At 39.4% G+C, this 18,550-nt stretch overlaps 1 protein-coding gene across 8 annotated transcripts in view; it reads right to left on the reverse strand.

Moving 5' to 3' along the window:
* ABCC4 (ATP binding cassette subfamily C member 4 (PEL blood group)) overlaps positions 1 to 18,550 on the reverse strand; it is a 282,616-nt gene that overhangs the window by 60,263 nt on the left and 203,803 nt on the right. For 6 of the 8 annotated variants that reach the window (XM_063651058.1, XM_063651055.1, XM_063651057.1 and 3 more), the window contains one exon: positions 4,980 to 5,130. In XM_063651058.1, coding sequence (XP_063507128.1) covers positions 4,980 to 5,130 — 151 coding nt within the window. Of the gene's footprint in view, positions 1 to 4,979; positions 11,470 to 18,550 lie in introns of those variants that run through there. The other 2 variants (XM_054446542.2, XM_063651060.1) reach the window with 1 other exon arrangement.

Consider the following 18,550-nt stretch of genomic DNA (forward strand, 5'->3'; position numbering starts at 1 on the left):
TGAGTCCACAGGGTTCTCTCTATTCTCTATCTCTGGCATCTACAATGTCTCTACTAAAAATACAAAAATTAGCCAGGTGTGGTGGCGGGCGCCTGTAGTCCCAACTACTCAGTAAGCTGAGACAGGAGAATTGCTCAAACTCGGGAGGTGGAAGTTGCAGTGAGCCAAGATCACAGCCACTGCACTCCAGCCTGGGTGACAGAGCGAGACTATGTCTCAAAAAAACAAAAACAAAAACAAGAAAACAAAAAAGTTACTCTTCAACACACAGAGTAACCTTTTACTTGTTATTTGTGTCAGCTCCCTATAACCTGTAACTTTGCACTGGGAAGGTGGCAGGTGACATGACCATAAGAGGACTGAGCTGGTGCTTCTGTGAGAAAAGCTGGATATTCTGCACGGGTCTTTTCTGCACACCCCAGATGTTCTAGCCTGCACCCTGGAACTTGGTCAATCTGGAAACAGGGTGATATTGGGAATAACACAAGAGAATTCCAGGCCCCATTACCCTACAAAGAGTTTGGCTCCCAGTAGTTCAGAGAAATCACTAGAACCATGCTGTTACTTTCAGAGCAAGGGAGTGTTGTGACTGAACACATCCATCATACAGAGAATGCCACTGAGAAGGAAGGAGATGTGGCAGTCATGGGGACAGAGTCCTGGAATGAAATTCTTCAACATGGCTATTGTCATTTGCTTTCCTCATCAGGAGATCCAAGTTGCCACTGTTTTATCTCCAACTGGGTTTCAGGGCAGGCTAAACTTGAGAAATTAGGTGCCATCCCCACTTTTGAACACCCGGGAATATCATGAAGATCAAGCTACACACTTTAATTCACACCAAATTACCAAGGTACAGCAGGAATTTGTAACCTTTGAAAAGGTAGTCCTTTCTCTTTCACACCCCACTTAGGGCTGAGAGGGCTGCCAGTGAGGGTGAGCTGGGAGGTCTGCAAAGGCAACTAACTAGTACCGAGGGAGAGCGCATGCCAAGCCTCAGCTCTAACGTACTAGTCAGCAGTTTCCGGCTGACACAACCTGCCATTTCACAAGATCAACAGCTGTGTTTTCCACAATGCAGAGAACTCCTCAGGACACACTCTACAGAGATTTTCTGTCTTCTCTGAAAAGAACATGAAAAGGAATTGCACGCAAAGATCTGATCTACCAGTCTTGCTGCAGGGTATGGATGCTGTGTGGGACCTCTCAGGGTTATTATGGTTTTAATTCTCAAGGCTATAGTGCCTCTGGTAGTTCCTGTATGTTCAAGGTTTCCAAGCAGTCTCAGGCAACCCTCATAAGAACCCAACAGGGAAAGTATTATATCCTTGACAGAGGGAAAAACAGCCTTGAGGCATTAAGAACAGTGCCCAAAGCTGGGCGCAGTGGCTCACGCCTGTAATCCCAGCAATTTGGGAGGCTGAGGCAGGTGGATCATCTGAGGTCAGGAGTTCGAGACTAGCCTGACCAATATGGTGAAACCCTGTCTCTACTAAAAATACAAAAATTAGCCAGATGTGATGGCGGGTGCCTGTAGTCCCAGCTATTCAGGAAGCTGAGACAGGAGAATTTCTTGAACTCGGGAGGTGGAAGTTGCAGTGAGCCAAGATCACGGCCACTGCACTCTAGCCCGGGCGACAGAGTGAGGCTATGTCTCAAAAAAACAAAAACAAGAAAACAAAAAAAAACACTGCCCAAGGTTAAGTAAAGTAGGCCATGCACGTGGTAGCCTTGGGCATTGGACTCATATCTGTTTTATTTCCAAGGCTGTGCTTTTAATCTGGGCCACAGTATCTCAGAGAGAATAATCAGAGTTAAAGGTTCTCATGCATCCTGAGGGCATTTTTATCCAGACTTTATAGCCCACGTTTTAAAAATCCCCTAATCTTACTTAGCTAATATCCAGCAGCCTTCTCTATTCCTGTGCCGCTTATTAACCGCCTTACATTGAACAAAGTCCCTGGGAATCTAGGATGAACGAACATGGGACACGTGTTCACACTCATGGCAGACATTGCTAGTGAATCACAATATCTTTACAAACAGAAATTGGATATGGCTTCACATTTCAGGCATTGCCAAATAAGTGGAGGTGGCTAGAGAAATGCAGCCAAATGCCATTCTGGTTTTTATGTACTTCTCTATGACTGTTGATATGGTGACTTTTGCAAACATAAAATGATCAACTGCAGATTTGTTTTTGTTTTTTTGTTTTGTTTTGTTTTGTTTTTGAGTTTCACTCTTATTGCCCAGGCTGGAGTGCAATGGTGCAATCTCAGCTCACCTCAACCTCTGCCTCCCGGGTTCAAGCGATTCTCCTGCCTCAGCCTGCCAAGTGCAATGGCGCAATCTCGGCTCACTGCAACCTCCGCCTGCTGGGTTCAAGAGATTCTCATCTCTCAGCCTCCCAAGTAGCTGGGATTACAGGCATGCACCACCACGCCTGGCTAATTTTGTATTTTTAGTAGAGATAGGGTTTCTCCATGTTGGTCAGGCTGGTCTCGAACTCTCGACCTCAAGTGATCCACCCACCTCGGCCTCCCAAAGTGCCAAAGTGCGTTGGCGTGAGCCAATGCGCCCAGCCCAGATTTGTTATTAAGATTCATTAAATGCCGGCTATGGCTCCAGAGGCAGTGAGGCAGTCCAACTGAGGCTTTGGAAATTCTTGAGGGCACAAGGATGAAGCTGGGTTATGCCTCCCTGCCGCAGCAATCAGGCATCCTGCTTTCAGCTGGTGACTCCAGCAGTGGTCTCAAAAAACACAATCCACTGCTGCTGAGAAGAAACAGTGGAATTGTGACTTACGGCAGAGACCCACCATCCTGGATGGATAACAATAAACAGTTCCAACCAACCAGCCCCCATAGTTGGTAAACTGAGCGCATGGAGAAAGAATCATGCATATTTAACTCATTGTTACAGCCAATCAGGGTACAGGAACACCCAAATATGCCTCAGGGGCCATGATATAGTTGTCAGAATCTCCACATGAAAATGTTTTCAAGCTTTAGGGTACATGCTGAAATTCAAGAGAGAAAATCCTACACTGCTTCCCAAAAAGCCTTCCTAAGTCCCCCTTTTCTCCACTTCCATATGGATCGGATGTGGCTCTTGACACAGTCTACGTCAAGATGTTCCTTCTGGAATGGCTGCTTCCTTCAACATACCACAGACTCCCTTAAAACAAGACTCTCAAATAACTTCATTTAATGAGCGGGCCCAAACCATAAAATGCCTGCACAGCCTTGCTGTCCACACACAACACTGGCTAGGGCCAGTCATCTGCACAAGGAAGGTCTCCCAGCAATTATACTCTGCCTTCCCTAGTAAGTCCTATTGGCCGAGTGTTACTCACATGCGGACTCCACTGCTCGGCCTGCCCACTGAAAACCTTACAAGACTAGACCTCATGGTAGCTTAGCTGGTTTTCTTGATGACTGACAAGTTTTTCTACAACTTTTATGAACTGTCTCCCATTCTACTTCATGCAGACACTTAGGATAAATGCCTCTTAAGAGTTCACTGTTGCCCAGGTGCAGTGGTACACGCCTGTAGTTCCAGCACTTTGGGAGGCTGAGGGGGGTGGATCACTTGAGGTCAGGAGTTCAAGGCCAGCCTGGACAACATGGTGAAACTCCATCTCTACTAATAATATGAAAATAGCAGGGTGTGGTGGTGCACACTTGTAATCCCAGCTACTTGGGAGGCTGAGGCATGAGAATCACTTGAACCCGGGAGGTGGAGGCTGCAGTAAGCTGAGATTGTGCCATTGCACTCCAGCCTGGGTGACAGCAAGACTCCATCTCAAAAAAAATTAAAAAATAAATTTAAAAAAAAGGTCATTGTTAAAAGAGAAACATATATATATATATATATATCTCACAACCAAAAACTGCTTTGTCCTGATAAACTTCTATTTCCCACTCAGTAAAAGATACTGAAAATGATGGTACTAAATGCTTCTCTTCCAGGCGTGGCTTCCAGAGAGCTGAGTTGGCATTCATTTGCAGTAACTATCCACAGTGGAACTTTTCTGATAAATATCTTCCTTCTTTACTTTTTGGCTATCATCCTTATACCTTTTATTAAAAAGTAGAGCAATTCTACTCTCCTTATGAGTTTGTGTTTTAACAATGATGAAATATGTTAATTTGTGTATGCATAATGAGATGAACTCTGGATTATTTCATCTCTGCGATTACATGTGGAATAGAGTGATTAATCATAAAATGTCTTCCTCATGATTCCAAAACTAAGAAATTGAATTCAGCAACAGACTATATGTTTTCTAAACTGATATCTCTCCTTGTGATCTAAGGGGATTATTTTCAGTGTCCATATATATATAAACAGCCTGAGGGGGAAAAACCTCAAACGGTGACATTAAAACAAGCACCGCTGGTAACAAATGGAAAACTGAAAATAACAATGCTTATCTTTTCAAAATGTTTAAAACTGCAACTTACTAGCCATTTTGTGAGTTTGCAAAAGTCATAAATTTACCAAATACATTGCTTCTGACACCTCTTTTCCTTTCTCCATCCTTCTCATTTCCTTGTCATTTTTAGTATCTTCGGGGAAAGAAAAATACCCTAATTATTTTCCTTCTATATTACTTCCACTATGATCAAATATTTTATTTCTAAGAAAAATGTTTAAGTGCCAGCTTTGTGTAAGGAGGTATGTCATAAACAAGACACGGAGAGTTCCTGCCTTCATGCTGCTGACATTCCTGTAGAATATTACTCCCCGTATGGCCTTCACTCCTTCCTTACTCCAAACTGCGAAGTTGCACGTTGCATGCTATCAATTCCACATGCTCTAAGGGACACGATGACTCATGATGGCCAATACGTTCAATTACCTAAAGTTACAGAAATTCTGGAAGACAGTCTGCCGAATTTCAGGGGGTCTCCGTAATTACGGCATAAACGGAAGCTAGCTAGCACGTCTATACCAACCCGAGTTTCCATACTCACTTGTAGATTCCAGGCGCTTCACATCTCTTGACGTTTCCAAAAAATATCGCCGAAGAAAAATGAAAACGATTCCAAGGGGAACCAAGGGTATCGCGATCCAAGGAATCACGGCCACAGCCACAGAGACCACACCGACCACTTGTAGCAGTGTCTGAAACAGCAGAAGTAGATGCAGGTTTTCCTTATCAAGTATTCTTTTCAAAAATACTTCGAGTTGTTGTTAGGATTATACTCCTTTCCCCAAAAGACTTATTGTAGTACCAGGGACTGCTTTTCCATCCAAAGGAATAACAAAAGTATAGGTGGTTCTGATGATATCTATTACATGCCGGCCATGTGCCAAACACTATGATATAAACTTACCCATTCGTTTTTTGTTTTTTTTTTCTTTTTTTTTTTTTTGAGATGGAGTCTTGCTCTGTCGCCCAGGTTGGAGTGCAGTGGTGCCATCTCCTCTCACTGCAGCCTCCCACTCCCATGTTCAAGTGATTCTCCTGCCTCAGTTTCCTGAGTAGCTGGGACTACAGGTGCATGTCACCATGCCCGACTAATTTTTGTATTTTTAGTAGAGATGGGGTTTCACCATATTGGCCAGGCTGGTCTCCAACTCCTGATCTCAAGTGATATGCCCACCTCTGCCTCCCAAAGTGCTGGAATTATGAGTGTGAGCCACCACACCAGGCCCCCATTAGTTCTTTTGAAACACTCACCAGCCTCATGAGTCAGGCATTATTACTTTCCCTATTTAATGGATAAGAAAACTGAGATTTAGAGTAGGACTTGAATCCCAAACTATCATGAGTCAGTTGATGTTATCAGGGAAATGAGCAAGCAGGCATCATAGACAAGGAACCCAGAAGCCTCAGCTATGCACGAGATAAGGAAGTGACTAATTGCAAATTCAGTGCTCAGAAAAAAAGGAAATAATTTAAATCTTCACCTTTGGAAGTGGGGAGTCGTCTCTCTTGGTATCTATCCTTTGCTAACATTTACTGAATGCCGATTGTGTGTATCTGGCTGTATATTAAATACACATGTATCAACTCACTTAAATCTCACAATATCCCTATGAAGTAGTATTACCACACCATTTTACAGATGGAGACACTGAGGCACAGGGAGAAAAAAGTAACTTGATCAAGAACACACAGCACCAGTCACAGAGCTGAGGAGCATGCATTGTCAGCCACTACATTTTAGCTTGTCCCCAGCATATGGCTAGCTTTTTATTGGTCAGGATAAACTGAATTTGTCTTTAATTTTTCCTCTAAACACACTTACATAAGAAATTAGAGTTCATTAACATGCCCAATAAAGAACAGATAAGAGAAATGTAATAAAATTTTACATGTTTTAAAAGACCTGAGACTTTTTTCTTTTTATTACAATATATTGAATTTTATATTGTCAGAAATTTTTGTCTTCTATTTCTCTTACGTTTAGTAGCATTGAGGAAGAGGTTTGATAACACGAAAACAAGTTAAAATGTCTAACAGGGTTTTTTTTTTTTAGCTTTAACACTTGGATATGCATTAAATTTTCCACGATTAGGAGACTATTTCAAATATCTATTTCAGAGGCACATGATAACAACAGCAAATGACATTTATGAGCACATGCAAGGCACCGTGCTAACAGGTCTGTGAATGTTCACTTACCCATCACCTCACCCAGCAAGGTGACATTATCTTTGGAAATTACCTTGGTCTAAAAGGTGAAATATAAAAACAAAAGCAAGAAGCATAAAAACCCAAGACACTGGATGATGCTCATTTCAGTATTCATCTTTATTAGGAAACGTGTGATATCATGGTCTATGGCTTTGGGAAATATGAGTGCAACTCAGGTTAGTCCCTACCTACTCTGAAACCACAACGCTTGCTTCTTGAGAAGGATAGAACAGTGGGGGACGTGCAGATTCACGTTACACATGCTCTGAGGCCTCAAAGTTCACTGTCTTACACAAAAGTACATGACTTCAGCAGAAAGTACAGAGTGCTAGAGAAATATAAGGAGAGGCCGGGTGTGGTGGCTCACGCCTGTAATCCCAGCACTTTGGGAGGCAGAGGCGGGTGGATCACCTGAGGTCAGGAGTTTGAGACCAGCCTAGCCAATGTGGTGAAACCCTATCTCTACTGAAAAAAAACAAAAAACAAAAAAAATAGCCGGGTGTGGTGCCACATATTTGTAACCCCAGCTACTTGAGAGGCTGAGGGAGGAGAACTGCCTGAACCTGGGAGCTGGAGGTTGCAGTGAGCCGAAATGGTGCCACTGCACTCCAGCCTGGACGAGAGAGTGAGACTACCTCTCAAAAAACAAAACAAACAAACAAACAAAAAGAAATATAAGGAGGAATACATGCACACTTTGTAGAGGTTTCTAAGGAAGACTTACAACTGATTTTCACAGGCAGGTTTAACAGACAACCAGAAAGTACAGCATAAATAGTCACTTGCGGGTCGCAATTACAGTTTGCTTGCTGCGGGAACACAGGCAGTTCTGTGTGTGTCTTCTCAGAACCACCACCTGCATCTTGACCCACCAGCCCAGCATCTGGCCCACTAGGCCACCCACAATTTTCTGTACCTAGCCGACAGCCAAAGAAAGGTACAACTGCCCTGCCCTCCCAAAAACCAAGAAGAGGCAACATGTCATGAGGCTTGCTTATATTCAAACCTTAGTACATATGTATTTCGCATCCATTATCTAACTTCACTCTCATATCAAATCTAAATAGGAGGGATTATCATCTCCATTTACACAGGAGGAAACTGAGTGTCAGAGAGGTTCAGTAACTTCCTCAAGGATAGAAAATTCAGTCATACTGACCTTATACCTGTTCTCTTAATCACTGCAAGATACTATATCCTACATACATGATTCATATTTTTAAAAACATTTAATACCGAAATATACCTGTATTTTTTATATTTTTGTTTTCTGAATTTTCTGGTTTTTTAGGTTATTTTGTGTGTGTGTGTGTGTGTGTGTGTGTGTGTGTGTGTGTGTGTGTGTGTGTGTGTGTGTGTGTGTGTGTGTGTGGTTATATCTGGTCTCTCAATGAGGAGACCAATCCCAGGCTCCCAGCTAATTAGGAAATAACAGACTTCTCAGCTCAAAAAGAAGAGCTGATCTTTAAAAAGTCTTAAAATATTTGCTAATAGAACATGGCAACACATATTGATTTAAGAATTATTGTTTACATTTAAAAGTCTTATAAAAAGATGAGTTCTAGACCCAGAAAACAAAATGACTTAAGAAAAAAAGAACCACATTTTAATAAATATATAAAACCTCAGGACACAAAATGAAGGTTGAATACATTTCATATTCAATATCTATATTTGAATGGTAGTGAAAAATATAAAATTTCCCCAGGCAGACTCTTCTAGAATTAATTTTGTATCCGAACATTATAGAATGGAACATATTCTTTTAACAAGCATAATTTTAACTACAATGCCTGTTTGGCATTTAACCACCAAACTGCTTTGAGTCCTGGAGACATTTTTAGGTATCTATCCACTATTTACTTTAAACTTCATTTTGTGGGATTCTGTTCCTGCTAGTCTTTGTGAAGCTTGTGCCAATGAACATGTTTTCTATAAACAGCAGTAAAAATGTATTCCTATTTTCTGCAAATAAAAATGCCATCCATCCTTCTGGCTCATTCTATTCCTTATTTGAACTCTCCCTCTCTCTGTCAGCCTTCTGTTAGGTACAAGATGAAATATGTATTTAATCATGAGGCCACTTAATCAGTAGATGGTACTTTCATGATTTGTTTATGGTATTAAAACATAAAATCAGGATTATTAAGGTGGCTAACACCTCATAGAAACTGGAAAGCTTTAAATCTGCTGTCAGCCACTGAAGAATCGTGTTCTAAGTTGTGATAAGTACAAATCGTCCAGATTGCTTTAAACGACTACTGACTTCGCAGAAGACAAATCTTAGGTGTAATAAACAAAGCAGGGTTCACTTCTTGGCGAGAGAGTATGGCAAGATTTTCTTCTGATTTAGAAAGAAAAAAATTGCCCACTAGTTTTTGATCAGTAAGGTGTTTACTGATAGGGTGGCAGAAGAAATTCTTCTACTTATTTATTTTGGGAACACGAGACTAAAACAAAAAACAAATAAACAACAAACAAACAAAAGCTGGCAGAGTGTGGTGGCTCACGCCTATAATCCTAACACTTCGGGAGGCCAAGGCAGGCAGATTGCCTGAGCTCGACACCAGCCTGGGCAACATGGCGAAATCCCATCTCTACTAAAAACACAAAAACTTAGCTGGGCGTGGTGGTGCATGCTTGAAATCCCAGCTACTTGGGAGGCTGAGGCTTGCAGTGAGCCGAGATCATGCCACTGCACTCCAGCCTGGGTGACAGAGCAAGACTGTCTCAAAAAAAAAAAAAACCTACTTCTCAATAAAATGACTAACATAACAGGTTGTGCTCCTGGCTGATACAGGATTTCTTCTGGAGCCACTAAAATTATGAACAGGGTATACAAACCTATAAGAATATTAAGAAATAAAAATGTAATTCTGTCAAATCATTATCATTACCTTCGATTACAGGATGAATAGAAGCAAAAGGGACAATATGGAAGACACTTAAATGTAAGCTCCTAAACCCAAATACTGACAGCATCAGCACTAAGTCAGCAGATGTAAATTATGTGCTACTGTGGCACCTCACCTGCCTCAGGGAGTTCAGAGGTCAACTCTGGTTCCCAGGTCCCACCTGGGGAGATCTCTACTTTACACTTGTTTTTTTTGTTACCTCATCCAACCCAGTGAATGCCTTTAAATCAGAACTTTATGGAGCGTTGGTATGTCTTCTGTGTATGACAAGATCTAAACAAACATTCTCTAAGCTTTTCTAAACTTGTCCTTCCCTTGGGATACATTAATCACTCCTTTTATCCCTCATATGCTAATCTGATCTTTTGACATCCAGCGCTGGTACCTGTGTCGGACTTCAGTTAGTGCTTAATCCTGAGTCCCAGCTAACTCCAATGAAGAGTGAATGGTGTAAGGCATTAGAGCAATGTGGTGCACCTCTTCTTTCCTTTGTGGTCAGCATATCTCACTGATAGATGGTTTCCTTTGTACATTTTTTCCATGTTAATGTTTATTATGAAATTCAAGGCTGAAGTCCATCTATATGCTACCTTAAAAATACATACCTTAAAAAAAGGCATATAAAAGTGGAAATAAAAGCTAAGTTTTAACCCACTTATCTTAATAACTGATATAATAAGCACATAAAAATCGATAGAGAAAATTTGAAAACATGATTAATAAACTTGACTTAATGATAACCTAAAGGCTACAATACTATAGCCAATAACTGCACAATACACACTTTTCAAGTGCATCTTTATTATGCCATAAAGCAAGTATCATCAAACTTCAAGAGACAGAAATTATACAGAATATATTCTGACATATGTGGATTTAACAAGAAATCAATGTAATTAGAAATGTAACTAGAAATGTTAGGAATTCAGCAATATATTTCTATATAACACCTGTTTCAAATAAATTACAATAAAATTAGAAACTTTTCAAATAAAAGAAAATGAAAACAATAATATTAAAATTTCAGGACTGCAACTAATGCTGTTTACAAGTAAAATTATTCCTTCAAACTTTTTTTTAAAGAGAGGTTAAAATGAAGGATCTAAAAATATACCTTACAAAGATAGAAAAATGAGTAGCATATTAAATTAAAATCTGAGAAAAATGGAAATTAGAAAAAAGAAGAAAATGATTAAATAGAAAACTAATTTGAAGGAGAAAAATCAACAAACCCAAAGCCTCATTATATAAAAAAAACTGATGAAATCAATAATTTCGAAAAGACTAATCAAGAAAAAAAGAGAGGAAAATTATGATTATCATGAATTAACAGGGAATAACAGAAGAGGTACTACAGGCATTTAAAAGAATACATAATAAACACCAGTCCAATAAATAAATTAAAAATTTTGATGCAAAAGGCAAATTTCTGGAAAAATGATGGGCAAAGACTGACATAATAAAAAACCTAAATCTGAATAATTCTATTATTGAATTTAAGAATACGAATTCATGACACAAAAATTTCCCATAGAAAAAACAAAGATGGGTCACAAGATGATTTTGCAGAAGTTTTATCAAATTCTTCTAGAGAATTGGAATCCAGCATTATCCTGATATAAAAACCAAAGAAAGGAAAATTATAAACCAAAGTGTTTTAAGAACACTAAGTCCGGGCGCGGTGGCTCACACCTGTAATCCCAGCACTTTGGGAGGCCAAGGAGGGCGGATCACAAGGTCAGGTGTTTGAGACCAGCCTGGCCAACACGGTGAAACCCCGTCTCTACTAAAAATACAAAATATAGCTAGGCGTGGTCGTGGGCACCTGTAATCCCAGCTACTTGGGAGGCTGAGGCAGGAGAATCACTTGCAACCGGAAGCTGAGATCACACCACTGCACTCCAGCTTGGGTGAAAAAGCAAACAACAAAAAAAAGAACACTAAATAACATACTAAATACATTGAATCTAAGAACATAAAAAATAATTATACTTTATAAACTGTTTACACCAGTAATACAAACCTGATTTAAGGTCTGACAATTAATCAATCAATGCTATTTATCAGGTTAATGAAACAGGAAGAACCACACGATCATATACATAGTGGCAAGAAAACACCGGGGCTTGAACCCAGGAGATGGAAGTTGCAGTGAGCCGAAATCATGCCACTGCACTCCAGCCTGGGAGACTCTGTCAAAAAAAGAAAAAAAAAAAAAAAGAAGCCAATCCCAAAAGGTGGGATCATGGCAGACAAGAGGAAGGACTAGATTGCAGCTCTGACTCGGACTGACAGAGCAGTGTGTGGAGGCTTGCATTGTGAACTTTAGCTCTGGATCGACTGCAAGAACAAACCAGCAATCCCAAGAGGAGCCACAGACCCTTTGAAGGAAGTGGACTGCTACTGCAGGACCTGGGAGACACCCCAAATACTCTGCAGCAAGACCCACCCAAGGACAGTCTGAGCTCAGACATGCCTAGCCCTGCCCCCACCTGATGGTCCTTCCCTATGCACCCTGGTAGTGGAAGACAAAGGGCATATGATCCTGGGAGTCCTACGGTCCTGTGCACTGCTAGTTCTTCTTCATACTACCACAGCTGATGCTCTCTGCAAAGTGCCACCTTCCGACAGGAGGCCAACCAGTACAAAAATAGAGCATTAAACCAAGGCTAAGAACTGTCATGGAGTCTACTGCACCACCCCCACCACCTCCACCGGAACAGGTGCTGGTATCCATGGCTGAGAGACCCAAAGAGGTCTCTATGAGGTTCACATCACAGGACTCTCTACAGACAACCCCCAGTGCCAACCCGGAACCAGGCAGACTCACTGGGTGGCTAGATCTAGAAGACAGACAATAATCACCGCGGTTCGGCTCACAGGAAGCCATATCCACACCAAAAGGGGGAGAGTACTGTATCAAGGGAACACCCTGTGGGACAAAAGAATCTGAACAACAGCCTTCAGCCCAAGACCTTCCCTCTGACAGAGCCTACCCAAATGAGAAAAGGAACTAGAAAACCCACTCTGATAATGTGACAAAATAAGGCTCTTTAACAGCCTCCCAAAATCACACTAGTTCACCAGCAATGGATCCAAACTGAGAAGAAATCCCTGATTTACTTGAAAAAGAATTTAGGAGGTTAGTTATTAAGCTAATCAGGGAGGCACCAGAGAAAGGCAAAGCACAGTGCAAGGAAATCCAACAAATGATACAAGATGTAAAGGGAGAAATAGTCAAAGAAATAGATAGCTTAAAAAAAATCAAAAATTCGAGAGACATTGGACACACTTACAGAAATGCAAAATGCTCTGGAAAGTCTCAGCAATAGAACTGAATAAGTAGAAGAAAGAAGAAGAAACAAGTAGTAGAAGAAAGAACTCAAAGACAAGGTCTTCTAATTAACCCAATCCAACAAATACAAATGAAAAAAGAATAAGAAAATATGAACAAAACCTCCAAGAAGTCTGGGATTATGTTAAACGACCAAGCCTAAGAATAATCAGTGTTCCTGAGGAAGAAGAGAATTCTAAAAGCTTGGAAAACATATTTGGGCAAATAATCGAGGAAAACTTCTTCAGCCTTGCTAGAGACCTAGACATCCAAATACAAGAAGCACAAAGAACACCTGGGAAATTCATTGAAAAAAATCATCACCTAGGTGCATTGTCATCAGGTTACCCAAAGGTAAGACCAAAGAAAGAATCTTAAGAGCTCTGAGACAGAAGCACCAGGTAGCCTATAAAGGAAAACCTATCAGATTAACAGCAGATTTCTCCGCAGAAACCCTACAAGCTAGAAGGGATTGGGGCCCTATCTTCAGCCTCCTCAAACAAAACAATTATCAGCCAAGAATTTTGCATCCAGTGAAACTAAGCTCCACATATGAAAAAAAGATACAGTCTTTTTCAAACAAACAAATGCTAAGAGAATTCACTACTACCAAGCCACCACTACAAGAACTGCTAAAAGGAGCCCTAAATCTTGAAACAAATCCTGGAAACGCATCGAAACAGAACCTCTTTAAAGCATAAATCACACAGGACCTATAAAACAAAAATACAAGTTAAAAAGCAAAAACAAACAAACAAAAAAACACAAAGTACACAGGCAACAAACAGCACGATGAATACAACAGTACCTCACATCTCAACACTAACATTGAATGTAAATTGCCTAAATGCTCCACTTAAAAGATACAGAACTGCAGAATGGATAAAAACTCACCAACCAACTATCTGCTGCCTTCAGGAGACTCACCTAACACATAAGGACACACAGAAACTTAAAGTAAAGGGGTGGAAAAAGGATTTCATGCAAATCAACATGAAACACAGGCAGGGGCAGCTATTCTTGTATCAGACAAAACAAACTTTAAAGCAACAGCAGTTAAAAGAGACAAAGAGGGACATTATCTAATGATAAAAGGCCTTGTCCAAAAGGAAAATATCACAGTCCTAAACATATATGCACCTAACACTAGAGCTCTCAAATTTATAAAACAATTACTAATAGAATTAAGAAATAAGATAGACGGCAACACAATAACAGTGGGGGACTTCAATACTTTACTGACAGCACTAGACAGATCATTAAGACAAAAAGTCAACAAAGAAACAATGGATTTAAACTATACCTTGGAACAAATGGACTTAACATACATAAACAGAACATTTCATCCAACAACTGCAGAATACACATTCTATTCGACAGTGCATGGAACTTTTTCCAAGATAGACCATAAGATTCAACTCCAAAAGGAATCTTCAAAACCATGCAAATACATGGAAATTAAATAATCTGCTCCTGAATGAGCATTGGGTCAAAAATGAAATCCAGATGGAAATTAAAAAATATTTCAAACTGAATGACAATAATGACACAACCTATCAAAACCTCTGGGATACAGCAAAGGCAGTACTAAGAGGAAAGTTCATAGCCTTAAACACCTGCATTGAAAAAGCTGAAAGAGGACAAACTGACATTCCAAGGTCACACCTCAAGGAACCAGAGAAACAAGAACAAATCAAACCCAAACCCAGCAGAAGAAAGGAAATAACCAAGATCATAGCAGAACTAAGTGAAATGAGACAACAACAACAAAATACAAAGGATAAATAAAACAAAAAGCTGGTTTTTGAAAAGGTAAATAAAATTGATAGGTCATTAGCAAGATTAACCAAGAAAAGAAGAGAGAAAAATTAGCTGACACCACTGAAATACAAAAGATCATTCAAGGCTACTATGAACACCTTTACACACATAAACTAGAAATCTCTTTATGTCTTTACACACATAAAGAGATGGATAAATTCCTGGAAAAATGCAACCCTCCTGCCTTAAATCAGGAAGAATTAGATACCCTGAACAGACCAATAACAAGCAGCGAGACTGAAATGGTAATTTAAAAATTACCAACAAAAAAAAGTCCAAGACTAGAGAGACTGACAGCAGAATTCTACCAGACATTCAAAGAATTGGTACCAATCCTTTGGACACTGTTCCATAAGACAGAGAAAGCAGGAACCCTCCCTAATTCATTCTATGAAGCCAGCATCACCATAATACCAAAATGAGGAAAGGACATAACCAAAAAAGAAAACTGCAGACTGACATCCTTGATGAACATAGATGCTAAAATCCTTAAGAAAATACTCGTTAACCGAATCCAACAACATATCAAAAAGATAATCCACCATGATCAAGTGGGTTTCATACCAGGGATGTAGGGATGGTTTAACATATGCAAGTTAATAAATGTGATACACTACATAAACAAAATTAAAACCAAAAATCACATGATCATCTCAATAAATGCAGAAAAAGCATTCGACAAAATCCAGCATCCCTTTAAGATTAAAACTCTCAGCAAAATCGGTATACAAGAGACATACCTCAATGTAATAAAAAGCCATCTATGACAAACCCACAGCCAACATAATACTGAATGGGGAAAAGTTGAAAGCATTTCCTCTGAGAACTGGAACAAGACAAGGATGCCCACTCTTACCACTCCTCTTCAACATAGTACTGGATTTCCTGGCCAGATCAATCAGACAAGAGAAAGAAATAAAGGGCATCCAAATTGGTAAAGAGGAAGTCAAACTGTCGTTTACCTTGGAAACCCTAAAGACTCCTCCAGAAAGCTCCTAGAACTAATAAAATAATTCAGCAAAGTTTCCAGATATAAGATTAATGTGCACAAATCAGTAGCTCTTCTATATGCCAACAGGAACCAAGTAGAGAATCAAATCAAGAACTAAACACCTTTTACAATAGCTGCAAAAATTAAAATAAAATAAAAGACTTAGGAATATACCTAACCAAGGAATCAAGACCTCTACAAGGAAAACTACAAAACACTGCTGGAAGAAATCATAGACAACACAAATAAATGGAAATACGTCTCATGCTCATGGATGGATAGAATCAATATTGTGAAAATGACCATACTGCCAAAGGCGATCTACAAATTCAATGCAATCCCCATCAAAATACCACCATCATTCTGCACAGAATTTTAAAAAAAATTCTAAAATTCATATGGAACCAAAAAAGAGCCCGCATAGCCAAAGCAAGACTAAGCAAACAGCACAAATCTGGAGGCATCACACTACCTGATTTCAAACTGTACTGTAAGGCCATAGTCACCAAAACAGCATCGTACTGGTATAAAAATAGGCACACAGACCGACGGAACAGAATAGAGAACCCAAATACTTACCGCCAACTGATATTTGACAAAGCAAACAAAATCATAAAGTGGGGAAAGGACACCCTTTTCAACAAATGGTGCTGGGATAACTGGCTAGCCACATTTAGGAGAATGAAACTGGATCCTTATCTCTGACCTTATACAAAAATCAACTCAAGATGGATCAGAGACTTAAATCTAAGACCTGGAAACTATAAAAAATTCTAGAAGATAACATTGGAAAAATCCTTCTAGACATTGGTTTAGGCAAGGATTTCATGACTAAGAACCCAAAAGCAAATGCAATAAAAACAAAGATAAATAGTTGGGACTTAATTAAACTAAAGAGCTTTTGCACCGCAAAAGGCACATGTAGCAGAGTAAAGAGACAACACACAGAGTGGGAGAAAATCTTCACAATCTATACACATCTGACAAAGGAGTAATATCCAGAGTCTACAATGAATTTGAACAAATCAGTAAGAACAAAACAATCCCATCAGAAAGTGGACTTACGACATGAATAGAAAATTCTCAAAAGAAGATATACAATGCTCACTATCACTAATGACTAGGGAAATGCAAATCAAAACCACAATGTGATACCACCTTACTCCTGCAAGAATGGCCATAATAAAAAAAATCAGAAAACAGTAGATGTTGGCATGGATGCAGTGATCAGGGAACACTTCTACACTGCTAGTGGGAATGTAAACTAGTACAGCCACTATGGAAAACAGTGTGGGAATTCCTTAAAGAACTAAAAGTAGATCTACCATTTGATCCAGCAATCCCACTACTGGGTATCTACCCAGAGGAAAAGAAGTCATTATTTGGAAAAGATAATTGCACACGCATGTTTATAGCAGCACGATTCACAATTGCAAAATCATGGAACCAACCCAAATGCCCATCAATCAATGAGTGGATAAAGACACTGTGAGATTATCTATCTATCTGTCTACCTATCTACCATCTATCTACCTAATCTGATGGAATACTCCTCAACCATAGAAAGGAATTAACTGACAGCATTTACAGTGACCTGGATGAGATTGGAGACTATTATTCTAAGTGAGGTAACTCAGGAATGGAAAACCAAACATTGTATGTTCTCACTGATATGTGGGAGCTAAGCTATGAGGATGCAAAGGCATAAGAATGATACAATGGACTTTGGGGGTTTACGGGGAAGAGTGGGAGGAGGGCGAGGGATAAAAGACTACAAATATGGTGCAGTGTATCCTGCTCGGGTGATGGGTGCACCAAAATCTCACAAATCACCACTAAAGAGCTTAGTCATGTAACCAAATACCACCTGTACCCCAGTAACTTATGGAAAATAAATAAATAAATAAATAAATAAGACACTGAAATAGATTTTTTTACACAGAACACAAAAATCAATGTCCATAAAGGAAAAGATTGATAAGTATGTTTATGAAAACACAATATTACAGGACTAAAAAGATAAGCATTAGTACAGAAGAAGGTATCTGCAATTCAGAATATATAAAGAATTCTACAAATCAGTAAGAAAAACAAAACAAAAACCCACAGTACTCAATAGAAAAATAGTTAAGACACTTAAATAGGTGCTTACCCAAATGATATTCAATTGGTCAATAAACATAAAAAGATGAAAACTATAAGAGCAAACCAAATGAAAATTCTATAAACAAAAATTGAATATCAAAAAAACAACATTTAGTCAGGTACAGTGGCTCATGCCTCCAATCCCAGCACTGAGGTTTGCTTGAGGAGGGAGGATTGCTTGAGCCTAGGAGTTTGAGACCAGCCAGGACAATATAGCGAGATCCCATCTCTATGAAAGAAAAAAAACATATTCAATGGGCTGGCAGCAGGTTGGGATAAGAGAAAGAATCAATGACCCTGAAGACAGAGCAATACAAATTATCCAAATGAAAGACAAAAATAAAAAAGACTGAAAGACGGGAATGCAACACCCCAGATCTTGGAGCTACACCAAACAGTCTAACATACTATCATTTTCAGTCCCAGAAGTTAAGGAGTTAAAAGAGAAAGAAAAGATAAGTGTATCAAAACATAAAGACTCATAATTTTCCAAAATTAAATAAAAATACCAACCCATATATTGAAGAAGCTCATTAATCCCAAGAAGGATACTAAACACATATAGTCAAACAGCAAAAACTCAAAGACAAAGAGGAAATTGTTTTAAAAAGCAGCCATGAAGAGACATAATGTATAGTGCAACAAGCATAATAATGATGGTTTCTCATCAGAAGCAATGAAGGGAGAAGACAATG

The sequence above is a fragment of the Pongo pygmaeus genome, chromosome 14 (assembly GCF_028885625.2).
Source record: "Pongo pygmaeus isolate AG05252 chromosome 14, NHGRI_mPonPyg2-v2.0_pri, whole genome shotgun sequence".
Taxonomy (NCBI): domain Eukaryota; kingdom Metazoa; phylum Chordata; class Mammalia; order Primates; family Hominidae; genus Pongo; species Pongo pygmaeus.